Source organism: Saimiri boliviensis, chromosome 14, assembly GCF_048565385.1.
Source record: "Saimiri boliviensis isolate mSaiBol1 chromosome 14, mSaiBol1.pri, whole genome shotgun sequence".
In the NCBI taxonomy this organism is placed as follows: domain Eukaryota; kingdom Metazoa; phylum Chordata; class Mammalia; order Primates; family Cebidae; genus Saimiri; species Saimiri boliviensis.
The window spans coordinates 17,253,591-17,280,417 of NC_133462.1; the positions used below are offsets into that span (position 1 = coordinate 17,253,591).

General features: G+C 51.6%; 3 protein-coding genes across 6 annotated transcripts in view; 1 reads left to right on the plus strand and 2 right to left on the minus strand.

Moving 5' to 3' along the window:
* The window catches only part of MED29 (mediator complex subunit 29), an 8,861-nt gene extending 5,597 nt beyond the window's left edge, over positions 1–3,264 (minus strand). The window contains exons 1-2 of one of the 2 annotated variants that reach the window (XM_039466471.2): positions 3,004–3,264; positions 1,327–1,385 (exon numbers count right to left, since the gene is read on the minus strand). In XM_039466471.2, coding sequence (XP_039322405.1) covers positions 1,327–1,385; positions 3,004–3,219 — 275 coding nt within the window. In that variant the 5' untranslated portion in view covers positions 3,220–3,264. The remainder of the gene's footprint in view (positions 1–1,326; positions 1,386–3,003) is intronic. The other variant, XM_003943136.4, reaches the window with a different exon arrangement.
* The window catches only part of PAF1 (PAF1 homolog, Paf1/RNA polymerase II complex component), a 26,099-nt gene extending 16,531 nt beyond the window's left edge, over positions 1–9,568 (plus strand). The window contains exons 2-15 of one of the 2 annotated variants that reach the window (XM_003943134.4): positions 3,496–3,818; positions 4,292–4,321; positions 4,418–4,510; positions 4,824–4,945; positions 5,040–5,106; positions 5,203–5,304; positions 5,388–5,493; positions 5,571–5,639; positions 5,724–5,827; positions 5,913–6,029; positions 6,128–6,256; positions 8,627–8,732; positions 8,854–8,944; positions 9,023–9,568. In XM_003943134.4, the coding sequence (XP_003943183.1) occupies positions 3,772–3,818; positions 4,292–4,321; positions 4,418–4,510; positions 4,824–4,945; positions 5,040–5,106; positions 5,203–5,304; positions 5,388–5,493; positions 5,571–5,639; positions 5,724–5,827; positions 5,913–6,029; positions 6,128–6,256; positions 8,627–8,732; positions 8,854–8,944; positions 9,023–9,429 (1,590 nt within the window). In that variant the 5' untranslated portion in view covers positions 3,496–3,771 and the 3' untranslated portion in view covers positions 9,430–9,568. Of the gene's footprint in view, positions 1–3,365; positions 3,819–4,291; positions 4,322–4,417; positions 4,511–4,823; positions 4,946–5,039; positions 5,107–5,202; positions 5,305–5,387; positions 5,494–5,570; positions 5,640–5,723; positions 5,828–5,912; positions 6,030–6,127; positions 6,257–8,626; positions 8,733–8,853; positions 8,945–9,022 lie in introns of those variants that run through there. The other variant, XM_074386375.1, reaches the window with a different exon arrangement.
* Positions 7,384–26,827, minus strand: part of SAMD4B (sterile alpha motif domain containing 4B) — a 49,596-nt gene continuing 30,152 nt past the window's right edge. For both annotated transcript variants that reach the window (XM_039466470.2, XM_074386374.1), the window contains 10 exons: positions 20,539–20,778; positions 19,875–19,984; positions 19,634–19,720; positions 18,583–18,922; positions 17,833–17,918; positions 15,338–15,456; positions 14,647–14,845; positions 14,321–14,444; positions 12,110–12,193; positions 7,384–11,903 (listed from right to left, as the gene is read on the minus strand). In XM_039466470.2, coding sequence (XP_039322404.1) covers positions 11,875–11,903; positions 12,110–12,193; positions 14,321–14,444; positions 14,647–14,845; positions 15,338–15,456; positions 17,833–17,918; positions 18,583–18,922; positions 19,634–19,720; positions 19,875–19,984; positions 20,539–20,778 — 1,418 coding nt within the window. In that variant the 3' untranslated portion in view covers positions 7,384–11,874. The remainder of the gene's footprint in view (positions 11,904–12,109; positions 12,194–14,320; positions 14,445–14,646; positions 14,846–15,337; positions 15,457–17,832; positions 17,919–18,582; positions 18,923–19,633; positions 19,721–19,874; positions 19,985–20,538; positions 20,779–26,827) is intronic.

A 26,827-nucleotide genomic window follows, 5' to 3' on the forward strand; every position in this document is an offset into this window, starting at 1 on the left:
CATGGTGGCACACGCCTGTAGTCCCAGCTACTCGGGAGGCTGAGGCAGAAGAATTGCTTGAACCCAGGAGACGGAGGTTGCGGTGAGCCGAGATTGCACCACTGCACTCCAGCCTGGGTAACAAGAGCGAAACTCCGTCTTAAAAAAAAAAAAAAAAGAAAAGGAAAAGGCTGGGGGTGATGGCTCATGCCTATCACCCCGGTACTTTGGGAGGCCAAGGTGGAAGGACTGTTTTGAACCCAGGAGTTTGAGACCAGCGTGGGCAACATGGTAAGACCCTGTCTCTAAAAAAAAAACCAACAAAAAAAATAAAATAAAGAATATAGCCCGGGGGCCAGGCGCGGTGGCTCAAGCCTGTAATCCCAGCACTTTGGGAGGCCGAGGCGGGTGGATCACGAGGTCAAGAGATCGAGACCATCCTGGTCAACATGGTGAAACCCTGTCTTTACTAAAAATACAAAAAATGAGCTGGGCATGGTGGCGCGTGCCTGTAATCCCAGCTACTCAGGAGGCTGAGGCAGGAGAATTGCCTGAACCCAGGAGGCGGAGGTTGCAGTGAGCCAAGATCGCGCCATTGCACTCCAGCCTGGGTAACAAGAGCGAAACTCCGTCTCAAAAAAAAAAAAAAAAAAAAAAAAAAAAAGAATATAGCCCGGACCTGGTAGCTCATGTCTGTAATCCCAGCACTTGGGAGGCCAAGGTGGGCGGATCATGAGGTCAGGAGTTCGATACCAGCCTGGCCAACATATTGAAACCCTGTCTCTACTAAAAATACAAAAAAATTAGTCAGACATGGTGGCACATGCCTGTAGTCCCAGCTACTCAGGAGGATGAGGCAAGAGAATCACTTGGGAGGTGGGAGGTGGTGGAGGTTGTAGTGAGCCGAGATCGCACCCCTGTATTCCAGCCTGGGCAAAAGAGTGAGACTATGTCTCAAAAAAAAAAAGAATATAGGAGTGAATATTGAGGCTGAGAGGATTGTGTGAGGCCAGGAGTTTGAGACCAGCCTGGGCAACATAGCAAGACCTCATCTCTATAACATTTTTTTTTACAATTTAGCCACGCATGATTGGATCGTGCCTGTAGTCCTGGCTACTTGGGAGGCTGAGGCAAGAGGATCACCTGAGCTCAGAAGTTCAAGGCTACAATGAGCCAAGATCATGCCACTGTATTCCAGCCTGGGTGACAGAGGGAGACCCTGTCTCAAAAAAAAAAAAAAAAGAAAGAAATTATAGGAGGTGAGGTAGGCGGGCAGCAGGGAGAAGGGAAGATGAATTTCAAAGACTGGAGTGAAAATAGAATATACTGGGGAAGGGCTATACTCACTGTCCATTGTCGATGTTAGTGTTCTGAATCAAGTTTTGGGCTGCAACCTTCATCAAGGTCTAGTCAAAACAAAAACAAAATATGTGGGCGGTGGAAAAACAAAAGGGAGCATCTTTGGCAGATCTACACTGTTCCTTAAGATCATGCAATCTCAGGCCATCATTTCACCTGGCACCTTTTCTCCTTTCCAAAGAAATACTCATTTCCGTTCCTATAGCTGTTACCACTCCATCTTCCCAGAGGCCTGCCCTCACCTGAGCTTCTCACCAATAACCTAAGCATCTAGCAATCAAGGGCAGAATCTCTGTATAAGCCAGTCCTCTCCTCAGCCCTTAATGACCAGAGCCCAGTTTCTCCTTTAAACAACCCTTCACTCAAGCTCCAGCCAATCCCAGCCTCAACATCAGCACGGATGCCATTTCTGCCGAGCTTCGCTTAGGTCTCACATAAAACAGGTTTTGGCCGGGCAGGGTGGCTCACGCCTGTAATCCCAGCACTTTGGGAGGCTGAGGCGGGTGGATCACGAGGTCAGGAATTCGTGGTGGCGTGGCCCCTGTAATCCCAGCTACTCGAGAGGCTGAGACAGGAGAATCGCTTGAACCTGGGAGGTGGAGGTTGCAGCGAGTCGAAGATCTCGCTACTGCACTCCACCCTAGGTGAGAGCGAGACTCTGTCTTAAAAATAAATACAAGGCCGGGTGCGGTGGCTCAAGCCTGTAATCCCAGCACTTTGGGAGGCTGAGGCGGGTGGATCACGAGGTCGAGAGATCGAGACCATCCTGGTCAACATGGTGAAACCCCGTCTCTACTAAAAATACAAAAAATTAGCTGGGCATGGTGGCACGTGCCTGTAATCCCAGCTACTCAGGAGGCTGAGGCAGGAGAATTGCTTGAACCCAGGAGGCGGAGGTTGCGGTGAGCCGAGATCGCACCATTGCACTCCAGCCTGGGTAACAAGAGTGAAACTCCGTCTCAAAAAACAAAACAAAAACATAAATAAATAGGGCCGGGCGCTGTTGTTCACGCTTGTAATCCCAACACTTTGGGAGGCCGAGGTGGGCAGATCACAAGGTCAGGTGTTTCAGACCAGCCTGGCCAACATGGTGAAACCCCATCTCTACTAAAAATACAAAAATTAGCCGGGCATGGTGGCACACGCCTGTGGTCCCAGCTACTTGGGAGGCTGAGGCAGGAGAATCGCTTGAACCCGGGAGTTGGAGGCCAGCCTCGGTGACAGAGTGAGACTCCGTCTCAAAAACAAAGAAACAAATTTGTTCTTGCTTTTTTGAGACGGGATTCTCGCTGTGTTGCCCAGGCTGGAGTGCAATGGCGCGATCTCGGCTCACTGCCACCTCCTGGGTTCAAACAATTCTCCTTCCTCAGGTTCCAGAGTAGCTGGGATTACACGCGCACACCACTATGCCCGAATAATTTTTGTATTTTTAGTAGAGACGGGGTTTCACCAGGCTGGTCTTGAACTTCTGGCCTCAAGTGATCCACCCGCCTCGGCCTCCAAAAGTGCTGGGAACACAGGCGTGCGACACTGCGCCAGGAGAATACAGCAGGTACTGCTCTTCTTTCAGCTTAGCGCTCTCTCCGACTAAGCTGGCCCTTGGCCCGCCCCTCTGAAGTTAGGCTACCAAATCCCGTTTGTTTTTCGCTGCTTCCGGCCAATCACCTGTAGACTCTCTTTCAGCTGCGGGATGAGCATCTTGTAACGCTGCACAGGATCGAAGTCCTGTTGCTGTTGCTGCAGCAGGCCGCTCTGGGCAGGGCCCACCAGTTGTGCTGGCGGTTGCGGCTGCTGCTGGGGACCCGGGCCGCCAGCTGAACTGGGACCCGATACACCAGCAGCTGAAGAAGCCGCTGAAGCTTGCTGCTGGGATGCAGCCATCTTCCTCACGGACCGCCGGAAGTGCGTCACAAGTGTGTCTCTGCCGATTGCTTTTCAGCATCCCCGTCTCTAGTTTGCTAGATAGTCCCGCCTCTCAGGCAATTCAGCCAATGGAAGGGAAGGAGGTGCCCTCACGTTCCGTCACTCTCAAATCCGAGGTTAAGACTGAGATATCTTTCCACCAATCACAGAAGCATGTCTCTCCCTCGCTCCGCCCTCCACCCAGACGCTCGCCAATCCTCGTGTGGTTCCAATCCGGACTTCATTTCCCCGCAGGCGTTGCAGCCTGAGGAGACTCGTCGGGCCCTCAGCGTCTTGGCGGCAGTTGGTTGGAACAGCAGCTTCGAGTCCGTCCCCGGTGCTGCCTGAGTGTTCACCTGAGTCTCGCTGGAGCTCTTCTCGCCCGCCCACCTCATCTCAACCCGCTTTCCGCGGAGAGCGGCGCCAACCCGGGCCTGCCTGGGATCAGGCGTCCCCTGAAGTCGGCACGCCCCTCCGCGTCCCCCTTCAGCCCCGCTAGGACCCCGTCCGGGCTGCCGTCGCCTCGTCGCTATGGCGCCCACCATCCAGACCCAGGCCCAGCGGGAGGATGGCCACAGGTAGGCGCCACGCTTTCCTCTCTGTTTCATCAAGGCGGGGGATCGGGAGAGGGTTTCTGCTGAACAGCGTCACCACCCCGCAGGTCTGCCCGTGACGTCACGGAGCGCTCCCCTTTGACGAAGGGGGCGGGTTTCTTCTGAGACGCAGGTGTTGCCCCCCTCCCCTGCCGTGCAATGCAGGGATTAAGCTCTTGGAGACCTCTAGAAGGGATTCATTCCTCCAGTCGAGTGTTTGAAGATCGCTCTTCCAAAGACGATTGAGTACACGGTTCTTTATGAAAACACTTGAAGCCATCCCCTGCAAAAGGGATTGAGCACTTGGCCTTGTTCATTAAAGCTTTTGGGTGCACTTCTTCCTAAAGAAATTGAACATTCGTCACCCCTCCTACCTTTTGAAAGGTTGGAGAAGCCTTTTTCATTCTCCTGTCAATCCCGTCGTCTCCACTTACCACTGTTTCTGTCTTCTCTACTAGGCCCAATTCCCACCGGACTCTGCCTGAGAGGTGAGCCCCACTGTGCTTTCCCAGGAGCGGTGGGGCAGTAGGGCTGGGAGCAGAGGCGGGGCAGCGGGGGCCCATTTTGAGCCACTGTGTTCCTAGGTCTGGAGTGGTCTGCCGAGTCAAGTACTGCAATAGCCTCCCTGATATCCCCTTCGATCCCAAGTTCATCACCTACCCCTTCGACCAGAATAGGTGAGACTAAGGAATGGGAACACTACTCAGGTATCCGTTCCTTGAAGGCAGGGACTGCTTGTCTTGTTGGCTGCTGTCTGCTCAGGGCCTCGCACAGTACCCACCTAGCACATCGTAGTAGCTGCTCAACGTTTGTTAATGAGTGGAGCAAGCACTGTCCAAGTCCCTTCCTACTGGCGAGCCAGCTTTCACACTTCGCCATGGGGGACGCTTCATTCTGAGTTCCTCCCCAGAGAAGTTTCACCTCTGGGAAGCAGGGCTGTGAGGGCTGAAGCTGGAATCCGGACACGACAATAGGTGTTTCCCCGCCCAGGTTCGTCCAGTACAAAGCCACTTCCTTGGAGAAACAACACAAACATGACCTCCTGACTGAGCCAGACCTGGGGGTCACCATCGATCTCATCAATCCTGACACCTACCGCATCGACCCCAATGGTGTGTGGGGAAACAGGGAGGGTCTACTCTAGGTCAGCAAAGGCCCAGGCCTGGGCCTCCCTCATGGTCCTCCTGCCCCCTCGCTCTCCTCTAGTTCTTCTAGATCCAGCTGATGAGAAACTTTTGGAAGAGGAGATTCAGGCCCCTACCAGCTCCAAAAGGTGAGTGGGTGCCAAATGGGTACTGGTGACTGGCTCAGGTGGGCCCTACAAGCAGGAGGGCGGTGGGTTCCTGAGGTACCCGATTTCCTACCCCAGATCCCAGCAGCACGCGAAGGTGGTGCCATGGATGCGAAAGACAGAGTACATTTCCACTGAGTTCAACCGTTATGGCATCTCCAATGAGAAGCCTGAGGTCAAGTAAGTTGCAAATACGAAGAGGGGGAAGGTGGAGAGATCGGGTGTGTCCAGTGGCCACTAAAGGCCTTTTTCTTCACTTCTAGGATTGGGGTTTCCGTGAAGCAGCAGTTTACCGAGGAAGAAATATACAAAGACAGGGATAGCCAGATCACAGCCATTGAGAAGACTTTTGAGGATGCCCAGAAATCAGTAATTGAGGGACTGGGATGGGGAGAAGCAAGGGTGTGGCTGCAGGGCTCTTCCTCAGTCTGTTTTTGCCCCACCAGATCTCCCAGCATTATAGCAAACCCAGAGTCACACCGGTGGAGGTCATGCCTGTCTTCCCAGATTTTAAGGTCAGGCCCAAGGTGGGAGGTGGAAAGGGACAGCCTCCATTTGTGCCTGTTCCCATCTAATCCCAGTGCCTACCATCTTCCTAGATGTGGATCAATCCATGTGCTCAGGTAATCTTTGACTCAGACCCAGCCCCCAAAGACACAAGTGGCGCAGCCGCGTTGGAGATGATGTCTCAGGCCATGATTAGGTGGGTGGTCCTGCTGCCCACCTTAGCCTGCTCCTTGATGCCTTTTGTCCTCACACTTCATTGCCATTCCTTTTTCCCCAACCAGGGGCATGATGGATGAGGAAGGGAACCAGTTTGTGGCCTATTTCCTGCCTGTAGAAGAGACGCTGAAGAAACGAAAGCGTGACCAGGAGGAGGAGATGGACTATGCACCAGATGATGTGTGCGTGGGCTGGGGTTAAGTTTTGGGGATTAAGAAGTGTGTCCCCTTTTCTCCCTCATAGGGAGGAAATGGGGCTGAACCTGTGCCTTCATCCTCAGGTATGACTACAAAATTGCTCGGGAGTACAACTGGAACGTGAAGAACAAAGCTAGCAAAGGCTATGAGGAAAACTACTTCTTTATTTTCCGAGAGGGTGACGGGGTTTACTACAATGAGTTGGAAACCAGGTACTCAGCACACTCCTATCTGATTAGCCTAGATCTGTGCTTCTTAAGACCCTGAGGCATGCAAGAGCCACCTTGGAGGTCATTTGTGCCTAAGAATTTGTTGTATGCATTGATAAACAAAGAGTGGCAGATGTCTGGTCAGGCACATGTGCTGGACTAGGTTCTAACAGGAGAAGCCAGAAAGAATTTTTTTTTTTTTTTTTTTTTTTGAGACGGCGTTTCGCTCTTGTTACCCAGGCTGGAGTGCAATGGCGTGATCTCGGCTCACCGCAACCTCCGCCTCCTGGGTTCAGGCGATTCTCCTGCCTCAGCCTCCTGAGTAGCTGGGATTACAGGCACGCGCCACCATGCCCAGCTAATTTTTTGTATTTTTAGTAGAGACGGGGTTTCACCTTGTTGACCAGGATGGTCTCGATCTCTCGACCTTGTGATCCACCTGCCTCGGCCTCCCAAAGTGCTGGGATTACAGGCTTGAGCCACCGCGGCCCTTTTTTTTTTTTTTGAGACGGAGTTTCGCTCTTGTTACCCAGGCTGGAGTGCAATGGTGGGATCTCGGCTCACCGCAACCTCTGCCTCCTGGGTTCAGGCAATTCTCCTGCCTCAGCCTCCTGAATAGCTGGGATTACAGGCATGAGCCACCATGCCCGGCTAATTTTTTGTATTTTTAGTAGAGACGGGGTTTCACCATGTTGACCAGGATGGTCTCGATCTCTTGACCTTGTGATCCGCCCGCCTCGGCCTCCCAAAGTGCTGGGATCAGGCTTGAGCCACCGCACCCAACCCAGAATTTTTTTTTTTTTTTTTTTGAGACAGTCTCACTCTGTCACCCAGGCTGGAGTGTTGTGGCACAATCTCAGCTCACTGCAACCTCTGCCTCCTGGGTTCAAGTGATTTTCCTGCCTCAGCCTCCTGAGTAGCCGGGATCACAGGCATGTGCCAGCAAGGCAGCTAATTTTTTTTGCATTTGTAGTAGAGATGGGGGTTTCACTATGTTGAATGAGACTTTGTATGAGACTTATTTATATCTCTAATACAAAGGTTTGATAAAGAACTTAGGGATAAAAAAGATAGGGTTTTCTAACGTGAGGATTAAGGCTACACTTCAAATTTAAAAGGCTTATGTTGGAAAAAAAAAAAAAAAAAAAGTGAGCCACTGCACCTGGCCAGAAAGAGAATTTTAATGCGGGAGACATTTAGAGCTTTTGTGTAGGGTAGTTATTAGTAACAGACTTCACATGAAAGTAAACACTGTCAAAGTGATATGGAGTGATAAATAAAATCAGCATGAATGTTTTAAATGAAATGCTTAATACCCATGTTCAAAAATGTGACCCCAAAACTTCCCTGATAGCTGAAAGTTTACTGCTGTACCAGTGCCTCTGGTTTAGAGTTGGGAAGACTTGCGTTTCTGTTTAAAGCAGAGATCACAAGTTCTAATCCCATAGGCCAGGCAGGAAATGTAAAAGAGCAGTGGCCTGGTAGAGTCTGAGCGACTTGGAGCTCTGGGCAACCATGGAGAGCATTATTCACTTCCAGCCTACTGTGGGTATGCTGTGGGGCCAGAAATTCCTACTTTCCAAAAGACCCAAATCCAGATGATTTGCAATTTCTTGGTTTATCGGAGTGCTGGTAACTAATTCACATATACAGTCATGCACTGCATGTTTCTGTCAACAATGGTCTGCTTATGGGTGATCCCTTAAGATAGAATACCATATCTTTACTGTACCTTTTCTTTTTCCTTTTTTTTTTTCTTTTAAAAGATGGGATTTCACCATGATGGCCAGGCTGGTCTTGAACTCCTGACCTCAGGTGATCCACCCACCTTAGCCTCCCAAAGTATTAGGATTACAGGCGTGAGCACCATGCCCGGCCTTTGCTGTTCCTTTTCTAAGTTTAGGTACATAAATAATTACCATTGTAACTGCCTGCAGTATTCAGTACAGTCACATGCTGTACAGCTTTGTAGCCTAGGAGCAACAGGCTACACCATTACAGCCTAGGTGTGTAGTTGGTTGTACTATGTTTGTACAAGTGCATTGTATTCTGTTCACATGATGTATTACCAGAATGTGTCCCTAAGTGGCCTGTACCTGTATTTACGTAAATAGACCATATAACAAACCCCCGACACACGAGGTGTAGGGCAACCAAACTGGTGCCATGGGAGCCATCCTTCCTCTCCCCTGCCCTCACTACTTTGAGCTTAGTTGCCCTTACTCAATAAATTGTATTTATTCTCATTTGCTCTGAGCCAAGTACGATGGGGAACCAAGTCAGACCGGACTCTTCACAGGGAGGCAGTGGAGGGGAGTGGGAGGTATGTCTTTAACTGCATCTTCCACTTCTCTCCCCCAAATTCACCTGCAGGGTCCGCCTTAGTAAGCGCCGGGCCAAGGCTGGGGTTCAGTCAGGCACCAACGCCCTGCTTGTGGTCAAACATCGGGACATGAACGAGAAGGAATTGGAAGCCCAGGTAACAAGCACCACTGGCTCAGGGCATACATGACAGGGAGGGCAGTGGTTGTAGGTGAGGTGGGGGAGAAAAACCCAACAGAACACCCTCCTTCCCCTCATTCCAACCTTGCTGCTTCCAGGAGGCACGGAAGGCCCAGCTAGAAAACCACGAACCAGAGGAGGAAGAGGAAGAGGAGATGGAGACAGAAGAGAAAGAAGCTGGGGGCTCAGGTAAATCTGGACAGGTCAGACCGTGGGAGCCCTGGGAGGGTGGAAAAGTGGGTCTCACCTCTCTCCATTCCCTTCCAGATGAGGAGCAGGAGAAGGGCAGCAGCAGTGAGAAGGAAGGCAGTGAGGACGAGCGCTCGGGCAGCGAGAGTGAACGGGAGGAAGGTGACAGGGATGAGGCCAGTGACAAGAGTGGCAGTGGCGAGGACGAGAGCAGTGAGGATGAGGCCCGGGCTGCCCGTGACAAGGAAGAGATCTTTGGCAGTGATGCTGATTCAGAGGATGATGCCGACTCTGATGATGAGGACAGAGGACAGGCCCAAGGTGGCAGTGACAATGATTCGGACAGCGGCAGCGATGGGGGTGGCCAGCGGAGCCGCAGCCGCAGCGCCAGTCCCTTCCCCAGCGGCAGTGAACACTCAGCCCAGGAGGACGGCAGTGAAGCTGCAGCTTCTGATTCCAGTGAAGCCGACAGTGACAGTGACTGAGTCCCAGGGCATTCAGGGCTGGTTCAGACACCACTGTTATGAGCAGGAAGGCACTTTTCTAGTGGTCTGTTTGTGAGCCTTTCACTTGTTTGTCCCCCACCCCCAAACTTTTGCTGTTAATAAAGCCAATTTCTCTTTACTTCCCTCCCTCCCCCTACCTCGTCCTTCAGCCCAGCGCACACCTCCCCTAACCCCCAGGTGCGCAAAGACCTCAGCTTGAGGCTTAGAAACACAGGCCAGAGGCAGGACCGATGGTTTCCCACAAAATGTAGCACAACAAAGGTCGGAATTCGTTTTTTTTTTTTTTTTTTTTTTTTTTCCAAAATAAGCCCAGACCATTGAACAAGTGAAACTCCAACAAATAAGTCTTCTCCAACAGCGAGAAAAACTGTACAGTTACTCAAAGCTGATTCTGCCAGTGGGGCTGGGGACATAAGTGGGTAGGGAGGACGAAATCATGGAGTAGGGCCTGGGGAGGGAGCTGGAGTGGGAGAGGGTCAGTCCTGCCCATCAGAGTGGGGCCGCCTGCGTCCTGCACACTCTGCTGTCAGGTGGGGTGGGGGGCAGCTCTTGCCTCCCTGTGTGTGTGAGATGGTGTCCCTCACCACCTCCCAGTGCCAGGCACAGTCAGCTCACCCTGATGGAGAGTGAACAAGACAGGACAGGCTGGGGAGAGGGGAGGGTCCCATGAGAGGGACACCCTGCTGATTCCATCCCACTTCCTGCAGCTAGTGGGAGGGGGACTGGAGAAGCCCTGGGAGATTGAGGGGATGAGCAAAGGCACAGAAACATGGAGGGCCGGGGTGGGGGACTTGCATAGGTTGATGAGTGTGCAAGAGGTACATAAATAAACCTGACACCCCACCCAGCCCGGCACTGGGAGAGGAAGTGGGGACCCAGAGGCAGGTTCCCAGGGCCACCCTACCCCCTGGCTTCTTCCCCCTCCCTGGGCTCAGAGCAGAGGGAGGTCCACAGACCAGGAGGGAGGGGGCAAGAAGGTCTGGGGAATGGGGTGGTAGTGCAGGGAGGGTGGTGGTTCTAAAATTTTTTTTTTTGGTTTTTTTGTTTTTTTCCCAACATTTTGTATCTTTAATAACATACACAATGGTTACCAGCCATATTCATAACAAAAGTTATTCATAAAATGTATCTAAAAATAACATTTTTTTTCCTTTTCGGTGTGAAAAGCTTGAGAATGTCCCAGTGGGGAGGGTGGGTTGAGAGGGAGGAGGGCGTTGAAGAGGGAGACCCTGGCTTCCCCGCAGTCTGAACCCCCAAATCCCCTCCCTCCACCTGGGCCCCAACACAACCCCTCATTAGGAATAGGGACCAGACGGTCTGTCAGACTCTGGGACTGGGACGAATCTCTGGGTTATGATATAGTGTTTCACTTAAGTGAGGTCATGACATAATGGGGGAGGAGGAAAGGCTGAAAGAAAAGGGAGGGGCTTGGGGAAAAACTCAAAAACCAAACAATCCCCTTTCCCTTATTCCTGACTCCCGAGTCTCACCAACCAGACCTGGGAGCGGAGAAGGGTGTGTATTCATGGGGAAGGGGACGTTAAGGCAACAGACTTCCTGGCCTCACTGGCCACCCTGGCTGCCCACCTCCAACCTCTTTATCTGGGAAGCCAGGGCTGGAGGAAAACGGGTTAGAGCTTGGGGGTCTGGAGGAGGGGGCTCTGCCCTCTCCCCTCATAAAGTTTAGGCTCCCCCTGCCACTGTCTTGGCTCAGAGAGAAGCCAGGGGATTCTAAAAATGAGAGGGAATGATCAGAGAAAAACCGTTAAGAACTATATAAATATGTATCTTAAATAGGCCTAAGAAATTAATCATAGAGAACCTCTGGTGAACAGGGCCAGGGGAGGTGAGAGAGGAAGGTGGCTCCTGTCCTGGGAGAATGTGGGGAATGGTGAAAGGGAAGAAGGTGGAGACAAGAGAGGGCTTCCTCTCCTTGCTCCCCTTCCTTCTCCCCAGCTCCTCTAAGTAACATTCTGGAGGGCAGGTTCTCTGCCCTGCTCATGTCACCCCAAATGTCAAATGTTTCAGAGCAGGCTCCACAAGGTAGTGGTTCAGTCTGTCTCTGGGGAGTCTGCTCCCTTGGGGAGAGGCAGGTGGTCAGCAGTCTGGAGGAGGCAGGGGTGGGATGGGGCCAGGTGGGGATGAGGAAGGGAAGGAGAGAGGCAGGCAGTCTGGCCAGTCCCTGCCCCCTTTATCCTGACTGCCCCCAACTCCCCGGGCCTCAGCAAAGATCCCTCGACGGGCCTGGGAGTGAGCAAGGCATGTGCCAATGTTAAACAAAAGTTAAAAGGGTGAGAGAGTAGAAAAATATTAGAATAGATAGCTGAGCCAGCCCACCCTCTCGCTGTTGCGGAGAAGCCCGTTGGGGGTTGGCCCCCGCCCGCCGCCCAGGGAGCCTATGGGTGCGCTGGGCTGTGGGTCCTGTCAGATGGTGGAGGTTTTGTCTGTCCCATCTGTGGTAAGAAAGGGAGGAAGGGAGGAAGATCAGGAGCTGGAGGGAGGCCCAAGAAAAGGCACTCAGGTAGCCTGTCATCCCGGTCAGGCCCTCCCTGGAGTCTGGCCTCCCTGGGGACCCCTCAGGATGACTCTGAGTTGCTCAGTTCAGAGGCAGAGACGCTGGGTAGGTGGGAGCTGGGTCAGGGATAGAGGAAATGCTCACCACCCAAGGCGTGTTCTGTCATGCTCAGACACAGAGACTCCAGAGTGGGATTGATCTCCAGGTCAGGCCCAGGGACCGGGCAGTCTGGGTGGGAGAGAGGAGAATGGAGGTGGTGAGGACAGACTGGACTTGGGTGAAGAAGAGAGTTGGGATGACAAAGGATGCTGGTATGGGAAGGGAGAAAGAGAGATGGAGGGGAGAGAAAAGAGATGGAGAGGGAGAGAGATGGAGGGGGAGAAAGAGAGATTGAGCGGAAAAAGGAAGAGGCAGAGGTGGACAGAGAGAAGGGTGAGTGTGTCACACAGCAGGCAGAGGAGACAATGGCAATGGCAGAGGCTTGGTGACAAAGAAAAAGCCTGACTTGCAGACAGCAGAAGTGAAACTGAAGGAGCTCCTGGAGGCCACACACAGCCTGCTGTGACTACTTTAGACACAGACTGCACACTGCCTTGGGCACAATCTGGGCATCTGCCCTGGACAGTGGGCAGCCCCCTGAAGCTCCCTGACTGAAGACTTGCTCTGTACTTGGTGCAAAAGCTAAATTAAAATCCTTCCTGTCCCCACTTGGACATGCTCCTCTGGGCAGGATTTGATCCAGGCAGGCCAGGCAGGTGGGGCAAAGCAGGACAACCATGGGACTTGTCCTCAAACCACACTTGGCAAAAGGGCCTCCTATTCTGGCATCTGGGAAACTACCCACCTCCCTAGGCAGACCTGATCCCACCCCACACTGCTTAAACCCTTCCCTGACTCCTCACTGCCACGAGGACAAAGTCTGAGCTGTTTACCCGGGCTTAGAAGACTCAGCTCCCATCTCCACTCTCACCTCTCATCACCATCCCCTCCGAACCTTGAGCTCATGTCGTATCAGATCACCCAATTACCTCTCCTTAAAAAAAAAATTTTTTTTGAACTTGGGCAAGACGTTTCTGTCTCATACAGCTGGGAGGATTCACAGCGCAGGAGAGTTGTCTGAAAGCCTGGCACTGGTAAAGAGAATGGTTCTTGTTCATTCCTGCAGTTCATCCACCTGCTTGTTTAACATCATTTACAGATGCCTACTGTGGACCAAGTCCTGTGCTAGGATGAACATGATGGATAGGTTCCTGTGGCCTCAACAGATGGCTGCCCACAAAACCTCATTAAGTAAGACTCCCAACTGACCTGGCAGTTTATAGCATGAATTCTGCAAATCCAGGCTGTCTCCAGAGTCAGCCCATTCCAGACCAGCCTTATCTGTCTGTGTAGCCCCAGTGCCCAGCACTGGGTGGAGGAGTCAACCCCTCACTTGTTGAGCAGGGCAGGGACCTGTGGCTAGCAAATCTCTATCTTCCTTTCACCCACTTGGCCCAGCTTCTTTTAATTTTGAGATGGGGCCTCACTGTCGCCCAGGCTGGCTGTGGTTCAGTGACACGATCTCTGCTCACTGCAGCCTTGACCTCCTGGGCTCAAGTAATCCTCTTGCCTCAGCCTCTCAAGTAGGCTACAGGTATGCACCACCACGCTCAGATAATTTGTTTTTTTTTTTTGTTTGTTTGTTTTCTTTGCAGCGATGGGGTTTTGCCACGTTGTCCAGGCTGGTCTCAAACCGCTCTACTTGCCTCAGCCTCCGAAAAGTGCTGAGATTACAGGCGTGAGTTACTGCGCCCGAACTTGGCCCAACTTCTCATCTCCCATCTCTAGGATGGTCTGTGAGCAGAGGTCAAACAGCCCTCTCACTTCAAACACCGTTTGTGTAGAACCTCATCTAAGAGATGAAGTCCACTGGTTCCCGTGTGGTCACCTGGCGTCTGAAAGAATGCCAGTAGGCTGATGGGCAGGACTCCCCTCCACAGAAATTTCACACTTTTGACTGTCCCATCCCCTCAACCCCTTCTAAGTTGAGGATTCAATGATTCTGTAAAGAAAGAGATGATGACAGAGACCAACACAGACACTAAGATTATGACATAGGGTGAGAAACATGGGATGGGATGGGTGTAAGGGGTGAGAGATGATTCAGAGGGGTGGGGGCAAGACCTGAGAGAGAAAATTGAAGCAGAGGAGGAAAACCACCCCTCACAATTGGGGGAGATGGGGAAGAGTGGTGCCAGGTATGGGGAAAGGTTCCCAAGCAGTCTGTAAGGAACAGTGGATATGAGACCCAGGAGAGAAGGGAAAAGTCAGCTGAGAGTGTTGGCCAGGCAGAGTCCCAAGGGTGGGGCACCTCACCTGGAGGGAACATGAGAATGGCCTGGGGTGACGAGTGGACCGGGAGCGAGTGGGTGCGCTGCACAGAGCTGCGGCTCTGACTGGGCATGCTGTTGCTGCCTCCAGGGTTGGCAAACCACAGGTTCTGCACAGGTCCCAGGAAGAGAAAAAGTAGTGAGTGGGGAAGAGGCCCAGACCCAAGAGTGGTGGAGTTGGTACAGGCCTTCTCCCACTCCCACCCCCGCCACCTCTAAGCTGGGCCCAGACGCAGAGGTACAGACATACACATCCCAGGTACTGCCACCCCAGCCCCAAGAGGCCAGGGCCCCTGCTTCCAGGCAGCTCACCTGTCGGCCCTGGCCTCCAAGGCTGGGGCTGGTGAGGGCATGTCGAGGGGAGACACCCCCAATGCCTGAGGGGCTCAGGAGGCCCATCCGGCCGGGTGGGAGGGCCCGGGGAGGCATTGGGAACTGCCGCTGGGTACGCCGGGCCACTCCCATCCCCACAGAACCAGCTATGGGGAGCGAGTTGGAGCCGAAAGCCCAGCTGTGAGAGAGCAGAGGCAGGGTGTTAACTTAGGGAGATGGGGTCCATCTGACCACCCCTTCCTCACCTTCCCCAAGCGGTAGAAGAGAACATAAACCTCCATCATACATTCTGTCCCCATCTGCCCCAAGGGTACCCCTGGAAGGAGATGGGAAGAAGACGAGTTTCCTCACTGTCCACTCATAATAGTTCTCTAAACTTCAATTCTCAAGGGAGATATTTCTGTTATTTGTCTGGTGTAAGAAAGGACTTCTTGCCCTTTGCATACAGGTGAGGAGCAAGACACAGATGAGGGGCCTGCCCATGGGACATGTGTTTCTTAGCTCAGCATCCTACTCTAGTGGGAAATTTTCTTCTGGGAAAGTCCCCCCCGTGACTGAATAAGTAAAAATTGGATTATCAGCCCAGAACATAATCACCCCATTAAGGACTGATCTGCTAACCAGCAAAGGCCTGTGAGGGCAGGTCCCTGTACCCTGGCCACCTGCCTACCCTTTCTGCTGCCGGTAGTTCTGCATCTCTAGTGCGGCTTTGCGCGGGAATGTCCGGAGGAGCTTCAGCACTTGCTGTTTCCAGGATAGCAGCCGTTTCTTCTGCGTCTCCGTGAAAGCCTAGAATTGGCAGGGCATGGGTGAAGCAGAGAGGGTGGTGCCTCTTTCAGACCTTCCTTCCAGCCCTCCATTCATTTGTTTATTTATCGCCTGGTCGGGCGTTTGCCTAAATTCCCAGCACTTCAGGAGGCTGACGAGGGTAGATCATGCCTGTATTTCCTGTACTTTGGGAGGCTGAGGTGGGTGGATCACTTGAGGTCAGGAGTTTGAGATCAGCCTGGCCAACATGGTGAAACATTGCCTCTATTAAAAACGCAAAAATTAGCAGAATGTGGTGATGCACGCCTGTAATCCCAGCTGATTACAGTATTTCCTGTACTTTGGGAGGCTGAGGCAGGAGAATTCCTTGAACCCAGGAGGCGGAGGTTGCAGTGAGCCGAGATCACACCACTGTGCTCTAGTCTGGGCAACAGAGCAAGAATGCCTCAAAAGAAAAGATTTATTGCTCATCTACTCTGTGCCTGTACCAGGCAATTCTGGGATGCAGAGGGGATCATACCCACAGAGCTTACAGTTTGGTTCTGAGGGAACGATACACACATAATGATAACTGTGATAAATTATCCCACCCTGAGGGAGAATAGAAAGCAAAAGAAACCTAAATAAGAATGAGGGGTTGGTAAAGGTGTCCCCGAGGTACAAACGTCTTTTTTTTTGATACAGAGTCTCACTCTGTTGCCAGGCTGGAGTGCAGTGGCATGATCTCAGCTCACTGCAACCTCTGCCTCCTAGGTTCAAGTGATTCTCCTGCCTCAGCCACCAGAGTAGCTGGGAGGACAGGCATGCGCCACTATGCCTGGCTAATTTTTGTATTTTTAGTAGACGGGTTTTCAGCATGTTGGGCCAGGATGGTCTCAATCTCCTGATCTCGTGATCCACCCGCCTCAGCCTCCCAAAGTGTTGGGATTACAGGCGTGAGCCACTGTGCCTGGCCTCACAAACGTTTGAATTGACAGTTGAAGGGTGAGTAGGAGGAAGGGGTACTATTCCTGACAAAGAGTCTATGCAGGCTGGGCATAGTTGCTCATCCCTATAATCCCAGTACTCTGGGAGGCTAAGGCAGGGGGATCTCTTTCACCAGGCTGGAGAGTTCAAGACCAGACTAGGCAATAAAAAAGAAAATCCATTTCTAAAAAAGAAAATTATCATGCTTGTAATCTCAGCACTTTGGGAGGCTGAGGTGGGAGCATTTGAGGTCAGTTCAAAACCAGCTGGGCCAACACGTGAGACTTTGTCTCTATTAAAAAAAAAAAAAAAAAAAAAAGGCCGGGCGTGGTGGCTCAAGCCTGTAATCCCAGCACTTTGGGAGGCCGAGGCAGGTGGATCACGCGGTCGAGAGATCGAGACCATCCTGGTCAACATGGTGAAACCCCGTCTCTACTAAAAATATAAAAAATTAGCTGGGCATGGTGGCGCGTGCCTGTAATCCCAGCTACTCAGGAGGCTGAGGCAGGAGAATGGCCTGAGCCCAGGAGGTGGAGGTTGCGGTGAGCCGAGATCACGCCATTGCACTCCAGCCTGGGTAACAAGAGCGAATCTCCATCTCAAAAAAAAAAAAAAAAAAAAAAAAAAAAGGTCAGGCACAGTGGCTATGCGTGTAATCCCTGCACTTTGGGAGGCTAAGGTGGGTGGACTATGAGGTCAAGAGATCAAGACCATCCTGGCCAACATGGTGAAACTCTGTCTTTACTGAAAATACAAAAATTAGGCCAGGCATTGTGGCTCACGCCTGTAACCCCAGCACTTTGGGAAGCCAAGGTCGGTGGATTACCTGAGGTTGGAAGTTCAAGACTACCCTGAACAACATGGAAAAACCCCATCTCTACTAAAAATACAAAATTAGCTGGGCATGGTGGTGCATGCCTGTAATCCTAGCTACTTGGGAGGCTGAGACAGAAGAATTGCTTGGACCTGAGAGGTGGAGGTTGTGGTGAGCTGAGATTGCACCATTACACTCCAGCCTGGGCAACAAGAACGAAACTCCATCTCAAAAAAAAAAAAAAAAAACAAAAATTAGTTGGGCGTGGTGGCACGTGCCTCTAATCCCAGTTACTTGGGAGGCTGAAGCAGGAGGACTGCTTGAACCCAGGAGACGGAGGTTACAGTGAGATGAGATCACACCACTGTACTCTCCAGCCTGGTGAAAGAGTGAGACTCCATCTCAAAAAAAAAAAAAAAAAAAAAAGAGGGAGATAGAGAGGAGTGTATACAAGGGCTCTGAGAAGAACCCTCTAAAGCCAACACTGGTAAGATGCAAGACTGGAAGGGCTGGCAGGTGCCAGGTCAGGCAAGGCCCTATGGGCCACATATGACACAATGGTCCTGAGAATGATAGGGCAGCCTTTGCCTTTTCAAGTATGTTAGGGAAGGCCTTACCTCATGAGTCAGGCACTTTTCGATGAGCTGGAGGTAACTGGTGATGTTCTCTTCGTCTGGTCGGGACACCAGCAGCTGGGTGCACACTGTGGGACATGAGAAAGGGCAGGTTAGCCCCTAGTGTGCTCTCTGCCATGTTCCAGCCTCCAGCTGGCTCATGCACAAGAAGAAACAGGAGATTCAGGCTGGATCAGTACCAACTATTAAGTGCTAGCCATGGTACTTGGGTTATCCTGAGGATATTTAACACAGTTCCTGACACAATCTTCACTACAGACATTTTTAGCTGAGAAACCTAAATCTCAGTTGAGTCACTTGCCCCAGGTCCAGATCCAGATTGATCTGGATCCAAGTGTAAAGTCTGCTATGTCATGCTGCTTTAGAAAACGCTGAAGCTGTGATGAATTTCACCATCCCCACCCCCTGGACGTGGGTCCCCTCCGAGAAAAATCAATGGACCCCCTCAACTACTTACCCTTTACTACATGCAATTTCTTCTGACACACTGCCCCATCTTCTGCTCAGCCTGGAGATGCTTTGAGGGGAAGGGCTGTTATCCACCATCAGCCCAGATGTGCCCAAGGGCAAGAGGCCTTGTAACCCTGTCTTGGCTACTGTCTGTAGTGTTCCAGTGTCCCCCAAGCTTTACAAAGCCCTGCTCCCACCATCTAACTTGGATTTGATCCCTGGTGCCTGAGTTCACTTGGCTTTCTGCCTCAGGATTTTCTGCTAGGCCATGGGTGGTCTCACCTTTGCCCATCACCCGTGTAAACTGGCTGGGGATGTCTCCGTCGGCGACGGGAGCCGGAGCAGGCTCACTGCCATCAGTGGGAGCTGGAGCTGGTAGAGGTGGGTAGTTCTCCGCAGGTGGAGGGTCCTTGGCCTCAGTGCCCTTGTCTGTGACGGAGTGGGCTAAAGGAGGCTCAGCACCTGGCAGCAGTGGCTCCCCTGGGGTCCCATCCTTGGTAGTAGGGGTGGTAGCGGCAGCAGCCACGGTGGCCTGGAGGACACTGTAGGCCTTGATAGGAGTGATGATGATCTGCTGCAGCTCCTGCAGAGCGTTTCGTAGGTTCCCACCTTCCAGCACATCCTGGATGGGAGGACACAGGCTGGGGTCACATGCAGACCCTACAATGAGGGACAGAGGATATCTACACAGAGAGTCAGACAGGGCTTGCAGAAGACTGGGCAGGACCCTGGGTTCCAGCACATAGAGAAGGCAGGTAAGGGCACCGCAAGCCCACAAACATAGGCACACATTTCCTCTTTCTCATCAATGTGAAACTCACGAAAAGGCAGTCTAATGTTGGAGTCTCAGGGACCCACCAAGGACAAAATCAGAGATTCAGACCCAGACTCTGAGTGGGGAAGAATACAAACAGAAGGCAGTGGCAAGGAAAGGGAAGGAGGAATGCAAATCAGTTAGATCAAATCAAATCAGATATGGAAGGAAAATGAGTTTAGAAACAATCAAATGGAAAGAAAAGAGAGATCATGCACACAAAGACACTCTCCTCTACCAGAAAGACCAGTAAGAAATGGAAAAGAAAAAAGGGAGAGAAGGTATAGAGTCAAAAGACAGAGAATCCGGAACCACAAACCAGAAGAGACAGGGAAGGGAGCCTCTTAGCCACCAGCAAGTGAGCCCTTTGATGCTGGCTTGTACGTGGTCCCTGGAGTCTAGCTCCCTAGGACTGGGGCTACTGAGGCCAGACCTGAGGGAGGCCAACTCAGGGCCTTTGGTGTACTGATACCACCAGGTGGCTGGGTGGCCTTGAAGATGCAGATACCAGATCCTCACCTTCTCTAGGGACTTGAGGACGCTCTGTCTCTCACGTAGTTTCTGGATGCTCAGGGCTATCTTGTGGCGGGCACCTTTGGTGACGTTCTGTGATAAGGGACGAAGGTGACAAGAAGCTGGAGATGGGAGGCTGAGATACTTGGGTGTGCCCAAATAGAGATCAAGGAGACAAAGGAGGCTTGGGCTGTAAGCCAAACTAGTGCTGCCCCCAGAACCTCCCTGATGGTCCCCTTGGCTTCACCTGAGACTCCAGGTGCTGCTCAGTCAGTGTCATCATCTCCTCGTAGCTCATCTGTGAGAAGAGGGCTGCATACTTGTGCAAGCGGAGGCTCTTGAGCCATGAGGGCACATCTTTGGAAAAGGAGGGAGGGCGAAAGGTCAGGAGTTTGGCCCTGATGACCAAGGTAAAGGAAGGGTTGTGGGGATAAACCCACAGGAAGCCACAAAAATGCAAAAAATTGGAAGGGGGTTGCGAGGAGCTAAGGTTCCATCAGCTCCTTCTTTATCTGCCTGGCCAGACTCTCTCAGGCAGCCTTCCCTGGGGAGGACATCTGACCCTTCTGAGCTGCTCAGCTGGATGTATTAGGATGACCTCATTGATTGCTTCAAAACTCTTCCAGGAACCTCTGTTCCATCAGTTACCTGTGTCCTGGCTTCCTCGTCAGACTGGGGTGTGTGAAGACAGGGGGCTCCTCCCCAGTCAGACCAGAACCTGTTAGGGTAGATGTGGGGTCTCTCTGCTTAGTCTTGAGCCTTAAGAGCAGGGACTATCTATTCCCCTCAGACATGTCCCCTCCTCAGAGGCGTAGGCAGGTGTCAGCTACAAGCTCATTTCTGCTCTCTCAACTCTGCAGAAGCCCCTAGAAATGGAGAAATGGGTCCTGGTGCTGCTGTCCCCATTGTACCTTTCATGCCACTTCCATCCTCCTGGAAAGTGTTCCGGCTGGAGCCCTGCTCCTCTGTCTGCTCACTGCCAGAGGAGGCCACGCTGCTCTGGGGCGAGAGGGGTGCGTGATCGGGCGTGGTAAAAGCAGCCCGGGCCCCAAGCTCCTCTGGACTCGGCCACTCACCAGGGGCCTGGGGGCTTGTAGGGATGAGTGACATGGAGCGCTTCAGTGGGCTAGGGTGGATTTGGCAGGGGAGACCTGGCCAAAGCGGGAGAAAAGCAGAAGATTAGGCTTGGAGATCCAACCACAGGAGACCATCCCCCTGCCGTCAGTGCCAGGATGGCAATTTGGCCCCATAATGTGCCAAAGCAAGGGACCTGGGGTCTAAGGGGAACCATCTACCAGATATACCTCATTCCCTCACCCCCAACACCCAATCCATCAGCAAGCTGTCAGCCATTTCCCTGAACTTCTCCAGTTCCACTGGCTCAAGCCACCAGCACCCCTGGAGGGAATTACTGCCATACCCTCCTCACTGGTTTCCTGCCTTCACTCTCGCCTCCTGAAGTCCACAGCCCTCACCACGGCCATAAAGATCCTTCTAAAAATGGAAATCCGACCAAGTTGGACTCCTGCTTAAATCCATGTGACTTCCTTTCATAGTGGAAACAAAATTCAAATGCTTCCACGTGCCTAAAAGGCCACACAGGACCTGGCCCCTGCTCCTCTCTAACTCTCCTCTCCCACAAACCGCCACTTGGTTCATGCCTATCCTCAGCCTCCTCCCACATGTCTCTTTGTTCCTGAAACACTCAAGCTTGTTTCAGTCTTAGGACTTCTGGACTTGCTTCTTACCTTCCTGATCTTAGCGGTTGGCTCCCTCAAGTCTCATCTCAAGTGTTAACTTCTGAGGCCTACTCTAAACCCTTAATCTGAAGTCATGCCCTACTCTGCTGCCCCAACCCCAGTTACTCATCACATTACTCTCTCTTTTCTTTTCTTTTCTTTTTTTTTTTTTTTTTGAGACGGAGTTTCGCTCGTTACCCAGGCTGGAGTGCAATGGCGCGATCTCGGCTCACCGCAACCTCCGCCTCCTGGGTTCAGGCAATTCTCCTGCCTCAGCCTCCTGAGTAGCTGGGATTACAGGCACACGCCACCATGCCCAGCTGATTTTTTGTATTTTTAGTAGAGATGGGGTTTCACCATGTCGACCAGGATGGTCTCGAACTCTCGACCTCGTGATCCACCCGCCTCAGCCTCCCAAAGTGCTGGGATTACAGGCTTGAGCCACCGCGCCCGGCTCTTTCCTTTTTTTTTTTTTTTTGAGACAGAGTTTTGCTCTTGTTACCCAGGCTGGAGTGCAATGGCGCGATCTCGGCTCACCACAACCTCCGCCTCCTGGGTTCAGGCAATTCTCCTGCCTCTCAGCCTCCTGAGTAGCTGGGATTACAGGCACGCGCCACCATGCCCAGCTAATTTTTTGTATTTTTAGTAGAGACGGGGTTTCACCATGTTGACCGAGATGGTCTCGATCTCTTGACCTCGTGATCCACCCGCCTTGGCCTCCCAAAGTGCTGGAATTACAGGCTTGAGCCACTGCGCCCGGCCTCTCTTGTCTTTCTTACAGCACCTATCACAACCTGGAATTATCAAGTTATTTGTTTATTTATTTATTTATTGAGATGGAGTCTTGCTCTGTCGCAGGGCTGGAGTGCAGTGGCACTATCTTGGCTCACTGCAACCTCTGCCTCCCGGGTTCAAGGGATTCTCCTGCCTCAGCCTCCTGAGTAGCTGGGATTACAGGCGTGCACCACCACCCATCTTTATATTTTTAGTAAAGACAAGGTTTCACCTTGTTGGCCAGGATGGTCTCCATCTCTTGACCTTGTGATCCGCCTGCTTTGGCCTCCCAAAGTGCTAGGATTATAGGCGTGAGCCACTGTGCCTGGCCTGGTTTACTTAATAACTGTACCCCCTGCTAGAATAGAAGACTTGTGATATCAGGAACCTGTCCCATCTTAAACATTACATATTGTAATGAATGAAGTATGTAAGCTGCTTCTTGAACCTCATTATGGAGCCTCACAATCTCCATTTTTTTCTGCAATGAGCCCAAACTGGCCACTCATGGGGCCGGGCCTCGTGGCTCAGGGTGATCCCAGGCCCTCTTCTGCAGGATGCTCCACACCCTCTGTCCATCCCATGTCTGAGATTGACAAACGAATCCAAGTTTTTATTTTTTTTTTAAAGGCGGGGTTTCACCATGTTGGTCAGGCTGGTCTTGAACTCCCAACCTCAGGTGATCTGCTTGGAGGTGATCACTTTGGAGGCCAAGCTTTGGCCTTTAAAGTGCTTGGATTACAGGCGTGAGCCACCACGCTTGGCCGACTAATCCAACTTAATTTTTTTTTTTTTTTTGAGATGGGGTTTCGCTCTGTCAGCTAGGCTGGAGTATAGTGGTGTGATCTTGGCTCATTGCAACCTCTGCCTCCCAGGTTCAAGCAATTCTCCCTGCCTCAGACTCTAAGTAGCTGGGACTACAGGCACCCACCACCATGCTGGCTAATTTTTTGAATTTTTAGTAGAGATGGAGTTTCACCATGTTAGCCAGGCTGGTCTTGATCTCCTGACCTCAGGTGATCCGCCCGTCTCGGCCTCCCAAAGTGCTAGGATTACAGGCGTGAGCCACCACACCTGGCCTCCAACTTGATTTTGAACCACTCTCAAGACAGGGCAGGCTCCCATGAGCTTCCAGACCTTTATCTGTCCTTTTCTCTCTGCCTAGCTCACCTCTCCAACCCTTCTCCATCAGCCACTTCTCCCTTTGTGCCTTGCTAACATACCCCTCTGCTGCTGCCTCAGGCACAGTGCTTGTTCCCTTCTCACTATCCTCCCTCTTGCACTGGACTGTGGGCTCATGGAGGATGGCAGCTCAGCCCAATTACTTCTACAACTCCATGATCAGGCACCGAGCAGGACACACAGAAGTCTTTCCAATGAAGTTTCATAAAAGACAAAGGGGTGCTAAGAGGGCCTCTGAGCTCCGCTGATCTCATCCAAAAGTACCCCAAGTCAGCCTAGACAAAAAGAAATTTAAAAAAGCCAAAAAGCCTCACCCTGGGTAGGTGAGAACATCAAGGCCTGTATCGCTGAAGCCCTTTGCCCCAGTTCCCACGGGGAGTTGACAGGCTGAGACACAGCCCAAGCCTTGTTTCTGATGGAAGGGCTGGGGTTCCTGCCAGTGCTCTACTGACATCCAGCCCAGGAAGGAGGGCTAGCCTGATGCAGGCCCTAGAGCATCTTCCCTCAGCTGTGACAATACTGATGCTCCTTGCTAGGAAATCACCTAAGGGAGAAGGCAAGGCAGTGGTCCACCCCAATACCAGTTTCTGCTCTACCCTAGAGTGTCCGAGGTCCTCTTCCCAGGGCTTCTTCAGCCTCTAGACTCCCTCGGCCTGGGCTTCTGTCCCCATTCAGGACTCCTGAGTGGCTGGGGAATCCTCAAGACAGGCCTTTTGGCCTGTTTTGGTGTTTCTGGCCTCCTTCTTCCTCCCTTCTCAGCCAAGAAGGGGGCAGGCGAGGCTGAGAGGGCAGGAAATTACCCTGACTGGAATGATCGTGCAGTTCCTGAGGAGCCCTGCTTGGCTCCGTGCTGGGGTGGAGGCTGGCCACAGAATGAGAATGACAAAAACAAGAATGCCGGCTGGAGATCCAGGGCCTTTCACTCTCCAAGAAATCCTGATCTGTCCTTGGCAGCACCCCAAACCCACGCTGGCTGCCCTCAAAGGCCAATCCTTGCTCCCCACTCAAAAATATTTTAATGATTTCCTGTCTCTTGCAACTGCCTGGAATCCAAAAGCTTCTCCTGTCCTTCAAGGCCTCCCAGAATGTGGTCTTCACACACTGAGATCTGAGGGTAAAAACAGACCTGAGTTCAAATCCTGACTCTGACTCTGTCGCCTGTGTGTGATCTTGGGCAAGTCACTTCATTTGCCCCTCTGCCTCCATTGCCACATGAAGTCCTTAGCTGAGGGATACGCACATGGTAAGCACAAGTCTCTGCTACTGCTGTTACTCATTCAAATCCACTCCAGCCTGACCTGTCTGTATCCTGTCCCCTCTAATTTTCCACCCCTGCGCTTATTTCATACTGTGCTCTCTACTTGGAATGTCCAATTCCTTTTTCTCTTTTGGTCCAAACCCCTATCAACATTGTTGAATCTTGGTCCTTTAATAGCTGCTGGGGTCCCCATGATGGGGAGCACAGAAGGTATCAGAAGAAAGAAATTTATAGGCACCCTGCATGGGTTATACCTCCCCTTGGTGAGGGCTGAGCATCTCCAGGAGGGGTACTTTTTGATGGAGGTAGTGTAGCGTAGTAGTTCAGAGTATGAGCTCTGCAGCAAGACTGCTTGGCTTTAAATCCTGGCTATACCACCTTGACCAGGTGAGACTTAGCCAGTGAGTTTATATGTATAAAGTTCTTAGAATAGCTCCCCGTAAAGACTGAACACTCAACAGTTTTTTTTTCTTTTTTTTTTTTGAGATGAAGTCTTGCTCTGTTGCCGGAGCTGGAGTGCAATGACGTGATCTTGGTTCACTGCAACTTCCACCTGCTGGGTTCAAGCAATTCTCCTGTCTCAGCCTCCCAAGTAGCTGGAATTACAGGCACGTGCCACCACACCTGACTAGTTTTTTTTTTTTTTTTTTTTTTGAGACGGAGTTTCGCTCTTGTTACCCAGGCTGGAGTGCAATGGCGCGATCTTGGCTCACCGCAACCTCCGCCTCCTGGGTTCAGGCAATTCTCCTGCCTCAGCCTCCTGAGTAGCTGGGATTACAGGCACGTGCCACCATGCCCAGCTAATGTTTTTGTATTTTTAGTAGAGACGGGGTTTCACCATGTTGACCAGGATGGTCTCGATCTCTCGACCTCGTGATCCACCCGCCTCGGCCTCCCAAAGTGCTGGGATTACAAGCTTGAGCCACCGCGCCCGGCCTTAGTTTTTTTTTTTGAGATGGAGTCTTGCTCTGTCACCAGGCTGGCTAGAGTGCAGCGGCATGATCTTGGCTTACTACAACCTCCACCTCCCGGGTTCAAGTGATTCTCCTGCCTCAGTCTCCCAAGTAGCTGAAGCTACAGGTATGTACCACCAAGCCCAGCTAATTTTTGTATTTTTAGTAGAGATGGTGTTTCACCATGTTGGCCAGAATGGTCTCAATCTCCTGACCTCATGATCTGCCCACCTCAGCCTCCCAAGTGCTGGGAATACAGGTGTGAGCCACCATGCCCGGCCTAATTTTTATATTTTTAGTAGAGAGGGGGTTTCACCATATTTCTCAAGACCTGGAAAACAGGTCTTGCTGAACTCCTGACCTCAAATGATCCACTCACCTCAGCCTCCCAAAGTGCTGGGATTATAGGCTTAGCACTCAATATTTTTCGGCTAGAATGATCATTATTAATACATCCTCCCATCCTGGAACTGTGATGCTCCATGACTGGAAAATGAGGTCTAAGGTGCCTCAGGTTGCTGTTTCCTGAAACTGCCCTTCTATCCCTTTATCTTCCCAGGTTCTCACCAGCAACTGGGAGGGAGGCAGGTGCACTAGAATATCCTCATTAAGTGGGGAAAAAACTGGCTCAAAGGTAACTGACGAGCACCAGGTACCAGACAGCGGGGAATTTGGGATCTGAGGTTACCCCCACGCGCTGGCACACATGACATTTCACTGCCATTCTCTCCTGTCTTGCTTTAAACCAGTGCCTGCTGAAGGGTACTAGCCACTCTGAGGTTAAATCATCAACCAACCCCTCACCCTGAGTCAGGTCATGCCGCCTTACCATAGCTTGGAAAAGCCACCCTTCCTTATCCTGCATATTTCAACTAACATTTCATAAAGTCACTGGGATACCAATTCTTCCTGCTCACCCTAGCCTGTAGGGCTTTCACTAAGAGAGCTCTTTCAAACCTGCTTAGTTGGCAGGACAATGTAGTGGTCAGAGGCAGGCTCTGGCATCAGACTGGTTGGGACTGTTCTACCACTTGTTCTACGTATAACCTTGAACACATGACTTCACCTCTGAGTCCCAGTGTCCTCATCTGTTGAATAGGGCTAATGATATGGTTGTGATGCTGCTTGAGATCATATCTACAAAGCGTCTATAAAAGAGTACCTAGCATAGTCAATGCTGAAAAATGTTACCTACTATTATAAACACCTTGCAGCACGAGTTTTGTCTTATACAGACAGTGCTCTCAGAAACAAAGCTGTAAATTGAGGCTAGATACAAAAGTTCATAACGACT